The following is a 6,243-nucleotide window of genomic DNA, read 5'->3' as shown; positions in this document are numbered from 1 at the left end:
AAGGAACGAGAGGCCCAAAGTGGAAGGAAGACCCAAAAAAATAAAATAAAAATAGCAGTGGGAAAAACAGGAACGGTAGAGAAGGAGTAGCGAAGAGTGAGACATCTATCACTTGCCCATCCATGCATCCATTCATCCAGCCAAGATCACGGAGGAGAAGCAGCCTAGAATTAAGGAGAAATTTCCTGACAATGAGAACAATTAATCAGGGGAAGGGCTGGCCTTCAGAGGTTGTGGGGGCTTCAACACTGGAGGTTTTTAAGAAGAGATTGGACAGCCATTTCTCAGAAACAGTATTGGGTTTCCTGCCTGAATAGAGGGTTGGACTAGGAGATCTCCAAAGTCCCTTAATTATGCTATTCTGTTATCCATACATCTCTATGCATTATATATCTGTCAGTCTGTCTGTCTCCATCCATCCATAATCTACCTCTCTCCATCCATCTCCATCTCTTTCTCTCTTCAATCTTCCTCCATCTTCCTCCATCCATAGTCTGCCTATCTCTCTCTCTCTCTCTCTCTCTCTCTCTCTCTCTCTCTCTCTCCATCCATCCATCCATTTATCTACCAACCTACCTACCTACCTACCTACTTCTTATATCTATCTATCTATCATCTATCTATCTATCTATCTATCTATCTATCTATCTATCTATCTATCTATCATCTATATCTATCTATCTATCTATCTATCTATCTATCTATCTATCTATCTATCTATCTATCTATCTATCTTACCTACCTACCTACCTACCTACCTACCTACCTACCTACCTACCTCTTATATCTATCTATTTATCTGTCTGTCTGTCTGTCTATCTATCGATCTATCGATCTATCGATCTATTTATCATCTATCTATTCTATATATCTATATACCATAGTTATCTCTCTATCTCTCTACCTGTCTGTCTGTCATCGTTCTTTCTTTGACTCTCTCTTTCTCTACATCTGTATACCTACCGTATCAATCAGTCAGTCATTGTACCAATTGTTCTGCCATTCTATTGTTCTATCAGCATTGCATTATCGGTGTTCATCTATTTTCCATTTTCCTAGCGTTCTATTGCTCCATTATTTTATTCTTCTATCCAACCTCCACTTATTATGTAAACTACATGCCCTGTTTTCCTTCCCATCCAATACCGCTTGCTCTTTCTACAGTAGCAAACCCAAGTGGTGTGTGAGAAATGAGATCAAAAATTGAGCATGTTCTGAGATTGAAGAGGGACCATAAGAAAAAAGGGGGAAATTTAAAAAGGAGAAGATGATCTCATAGAATACCTCAATAAAGTCCAGTTTGGGCTACGGGACCCCCTCTTCATTTCCCCAGGTTTGGCTGGATGCTGGAGAAAGCTTTTGTTCCAAGCTGAAACTATAAAACAAACAGAAAACCCCCAGTCTCATCCCTTGGTTCATCTGTGAATGGATACCTACATATTTCCATTCATCCTGGAAAGCTAAAATGCCTTAAATGCAAACATTTACACTCTTCCTTGAAGCCGTTGTGCTGTGCAGAATGCAACTCCAAATTCTTCTTTCTGATGTCTCAAAAAAAAAATCCGACCTTTAAACTTTACCCATTTGCACAAAGACTGATTTTTCTTTCTTTCTTTTTTTCTTTTAAAAGGAAAGTGCTTGTATTGATGACATGATAATGATTAGCTGTCTGGTGACGGCTCAGGAATCCATTTGTGTTCATCTTAGCGTCGGCTTCCCAGTATTTCTATAGGGCTGAATTGCTTGTGATTCTAACCTTTATGGAAGCTTTTAACGACGAGTGCTTTACCGATAATTAAAAACGGGGCAATTGAAAGGTTTCGGTCTTGGGGTCCCTTGTTTGCCGATGCTAAGCCGCATGGTGACATTCCAGTTCTGTGTGTAGAAATAGGTAAAGAATTTGCTCCTCCTGAATTTTGATAGGGGAGACTGGTGGATCTGCATATTTGAAAACAAGGGGTCACGCCTTCCATGCAATGTCACACTTCTTTATATTGGGGCACTGTTCTTGATAAATTAGGATAATAAAGTGGTTCACAATTTTGAGGGGGAAAGAACATGATGTGAAATAAATCTATTGTTGTGGCCTACCAACGGCCTGGCAGCAGATTCGGACAGTGGGGAGGTTGGGGAGGAACCTGGGCCAGTCCTGGAGTCTGGGGAAGGCTCTGATGAGGGCTCTGTGTCGGAGGCAGAGAGGGGGCCAGAGCCATCTGACAGTTATCAGCTGCCTTCAGAGTCAGACATCAGTGAGGCAGAAGAACAGCTGGAGCCTGTTCCCAGTGTGCACAAGCGCAGAGTTGCCAGACGAAGGGAACAGCTAAAGAACGGGTCAACTTGGGAGTAAGGCCACAGGTGGACGATGAGTGGCCCCTCCCAGAGGAAATAAAAGAGGAGCGAAAAGGGGAGGGGAGTTTGCAGGAGACCATTAGTTCATTTAATTGGTTCGTGTCTCTCCGAGACTCCTTGCCAAGTTTTGCAGATATCGGCCTGTCAGCTCTCCAAGCCAGAGAAGGTCTGTGACTGTAAATCCTCCCTTGAAAGACTTTGCTGGATGTGAATGAGCAGAATTCACAGCAAATTTACAAAAGTGTTTTTTGTCGGGGCAAGAGGTTTGCTTTTAGGAAGCCTCGGTCAGAACATCTATAGAACTGGAGGAGTTTATAAACCGTGGACGTCTTCTGCTTAATAATCCAGAGCTTCATCATCTCCAAAAGACACCTGTCCAACCTTACATTGGAAATCTCCACCGAGAGAGAATTACGATTCTTCTAAATCCGTGTTTGTCAACCTTGGCAACTTGAAGAAGCGCGGACTTCAATTCCCAGAAGTCCCCAGCCAGGCTTGTTGGATGAGGAGTTCTGGGAGTTGAGGTCCACATCTCTTCAAGCTGCCAAGGTTGACAAACACTGCTTAGATATCCGCTGATCGCAAGAGATTAGCACAGACCAAATATGAAACATTTGTGGTCTGGAAACAACCACAAATTGCCTTGTGACATCATAACACAAGCTCTCACCTTTTGTGTGGTCGAATTTACTGGCTTTCAACCCTGAAGCTGACCTGACCGAAGCCACCTTGGAGCTTCAGAGTTGCCACACTGCAGCTGAGGGATAAGGAGTGGGGAATAGACATAGCTGGGGCTTTGTAGCCAAAATAAAATACTTTCTCTTGGGAACCAAGGACATTCTCACACCTGGTCAGAGGAAGGAGGAGTGCTGTCACCAGGCAACCAGACGGTGCTTTGATTGGAGCATGTGACTGATTGATTGGGATTGAGGGAAAACTTTGGCTTTTATGTGAAGACCGTGGGAATCTTCAGAGTCGGTTTTCACCAGATCTGTGCCCAATATGGTCTCTCCAATAAAGCTATTTTTTAAGGAATTCGTCTGCTTGCTATGGGTCTTTCACATGGAACCCTGACAATAGCCATAGACTTTCCCAACAGACAAATCTTTGATGTTGGTTTAGTTGAAAGCCACTTTCATTCTTTCTCCAGGAATGGAAGAAGTATTATTGTATTTATTTTTAGGCCAACTGGAGCAATTTATGGCCTTGAACTTTCTAGGCTATTCTCCAGGGTAGCATGAACTGTAATGAACAACTGCTGATTTACTTATCAATTACAGTTCCTTAGAGCCATCTCAAGAACAACCCGTAAGCCTCCTGCCGCTTTGCTTCATTGTCTGGTTGGCACCTTCTGATCTCTTTTCATTCCGCCTTTGGTTTTCCCTCAAACAGCCTCGGAAGAAGGACCAAACAGGAACCAAGTTATACGCCTCCATCCTTCGCAAACGTAGCCTCATCCCACGCTACGCTGGAGTGAAATACACAGGGCTTGAGGTGAGGTTCCAGAACAAGGAATTGAAAAATTATGAGATCCAAGCCATTGGGGAGATGGGTCACAGAGAGCTTCACGAATAAGTCAAATGGAGCGAGGCATGTGACTTTTTTTTTTAAAATTAAATTTAACGTTTTCCAAACATTAAAATCACAATTACACTTTTACAGCTTTCCGTTATCGGTATGTCTTTTTTCTGATGTTGGGTTTTCCATTTTCCATTCTATTATACATATTCCTCTTTGTTTCATACTTTCTCATTTTTACAGTATACACAACTATATATAATATTTCCATCTCTATTGCTTTCTAAGTATATGCCATCTCTTTTCATTTACTACGTGTTCCTTATGCACTGATTTTACATCTCTTTTTGAGCCAGTTGTACCACCTGTTCCATATCTTGTAGTACTCTGTTTCCTCTCTGTCTCTTAGTTCCATCGCTAGTTTATCCATTTCTGAACATCCCAGGATCTTTTTTATGATTTCTGCATTTGAGGGAATGGTTTTTTTTTTTTTTCCAACTTTGAGCAAATGAGATTCTGGCAGCAGTAATTATATGAAGCATTATATATCGGATAGCCTTACTAATATTTTTTTTTAAAATTATTCCTAGAAGAAACAGCTCAGGGTTCGTGTCAATTTTTTGTTCTATTATTTCTTCTAACCATTTTTGAATTTTTGTCCAGAATTCTTTGGCTTTTGGACACGTCAACCACATATGATAGAAGGTCCCCTGTTGGTGGTGACATTTCCAACACTTTGGAGATCTATTTGGGAACATTTTGGCCAATCTCGCTGGGAGGAAAATGCCACCTATAAAACATTTAATAGATGTTTTCCTTGTAGGGTGCCAACATTATCAATTTATAATTCCCCCCCTCCCCATAATTTTTCCCAGTGCTCCAATTCAATATTGTACCCAAAAATTTTAGCCCAAATTATCATTGTTTCCTTCACAGTTTCCTCCTCCATTTTGAATTTTAAGAGACAATTGTACGTTTGATTTTTTTTTTTTAAAGATGAGAAATGTGACCGTTGCTTCTCTTGGTGCCGAAATGTGTGTGATGTGAAGCATCCTTAACTGGCTAAGAGATGGTTGTTTACTTTACAAACAGCCATTTCTTGACCACTTCATGATGCTTCAAGTCGCACACATTTAGAACTTGTTGGTCTTCAACAGAAATTGAATTTCAAAGAGGTCTAAAGAAGGACCTCCATGGATAATTTTTTTTAAAAACCTAGCAATTCAAGTAATTGACACAATTCTACAGGGGAAGAGTGCAGGGAATATTCCTTCCCACAGTGCTTCGGGGAATCTGTTCCTGATCTTTTCCATTTCCATTCCAATTTTAGGTTTTCCTTAAAGGGATCAATGAACCTCTTGCGCGGCCTGGTGGCAAAGTCAAAGCCGTTGCTAGAATAGTGAACAACGTTGGAGCTTACACGTGAGTAATAGATCCTGAATAAGGAATGTGCGTGTATTCTGACCTAGGCTTCCCCAAAAAGCACGAAGCAGATTCCTGGTCCTGACAAAACCCCTTTTATTAGACGAATGTGAATTCCTCTCATTCACATTCAGCAAGGCCTGGCAAACAGTCTTTCAAAGGAGAATTTATGACTACAGACCTTATCCATCTTGGAAAGCTGCCATGTAAATATTTTCCAAACTTGTGCTGTGCAAGGGCACAGAGTCTCTGAGATTCACGGACAGATCTTCACACTCCTGTTCAGAAAGTCAAAAGTTGTGTAAGGCCATAAATGTATTTTGCATCAGGACTTGTCTGGATTTTTTTTTAGCTTGGTGGAATTTACCTCTGAGCAGCCTTCATTGTGTGGCACAAGGAGCCCCCGTTGAGTAGTACAGGACTTCCTTTTGAGAAGATGTCTACCAGACTGGGATTATGCTGCAATTAGAATTATCTTGCCAACAATCAAATGGCGCCAAGCTGTGGATAACAAATAATTCTTCTTCTGTCCTTCTCATTCTTTCTAAAGACGGGAGATGCAAGCCCGGTTACCTGATGCTCCAGCAGTTCCCTTGACTGTGGTGAATTTCCCAGATCCTATAATGGAGGATTTTGATGTCCCTCGAGTCAACAACCATGGATATCCACAGGTAGGAGGGAAGAGGCAGAGGAAAGCTCTGGCTGAGTGGCTGAGGGAACCCAGGGACTTAGAGTTGGAGAAGGAAGTGGAGAAGAACAAAGAAATACATTGTCAGTCTCTTCCAAAGCCAGACCAGTTTATGATGCAGTTGTGTTGGGTTGATGTCAAGCTCAAAACCAAGAATGAAACATGGTGATTCATCCAGGTTGAATTTTTGTTGTTTAACACCTATAGATAGAATCTTGCCAGATTAAGGGGTCTACTATCTGCAATATACTCTGGGAACTATTAAG

General features: G+C 41.5%; 1 protein-coding gene across 7 annotated transcripts in view; it reads left to right on the top strand.

Annotated features, from left to right (window-relative positions):
• Positions 1 to 6,243, top strand: part of CCDC33 (coiled-coil domain containing 33) — an 86,942-nt gene that overhangs the window by 47,414 nt on the left and 33,285 nt on the right. For all 7 annotated transcript variants that reach the window (XM_081964623.1, XM_081964621.1, XM_081964622.1 and 4 more), the window contains exons 7-9: positions 3,742 to 3,843; positions 5,198 to 5,289; positions 5,840 to 5,960. In XM_081964623.1, the coding sequence (XP_081820749.1) occupies positions 3,742 to 3,843; positions 5,198 to 5,289; positions 5,840 to 5,960 (315 nt within the window). The remainder of the gene's footprint in view (positions 1 to 3,741; positions 3,844 to 5,197; positions 5,290 to 5,839; positions 5,961 to 6,243) is intronic.

Source organism: Natrix helvetica (assembly GCF_964273705.1).
Source record: "Natrix helvetica genome assembly, chromosome: 12".
Classification (NCBI taxonomy): Eukaryota; Metazoa; Chordata; class Lepidosauria; order Squamata; family Natricidae; genus Natrix; species Natrix helvetica.
The sequence above is the reverse complement of the archived record's forward strand: the minus strand, read 5'-3'. Positions and strand labels throughout refer to the sequence as shown.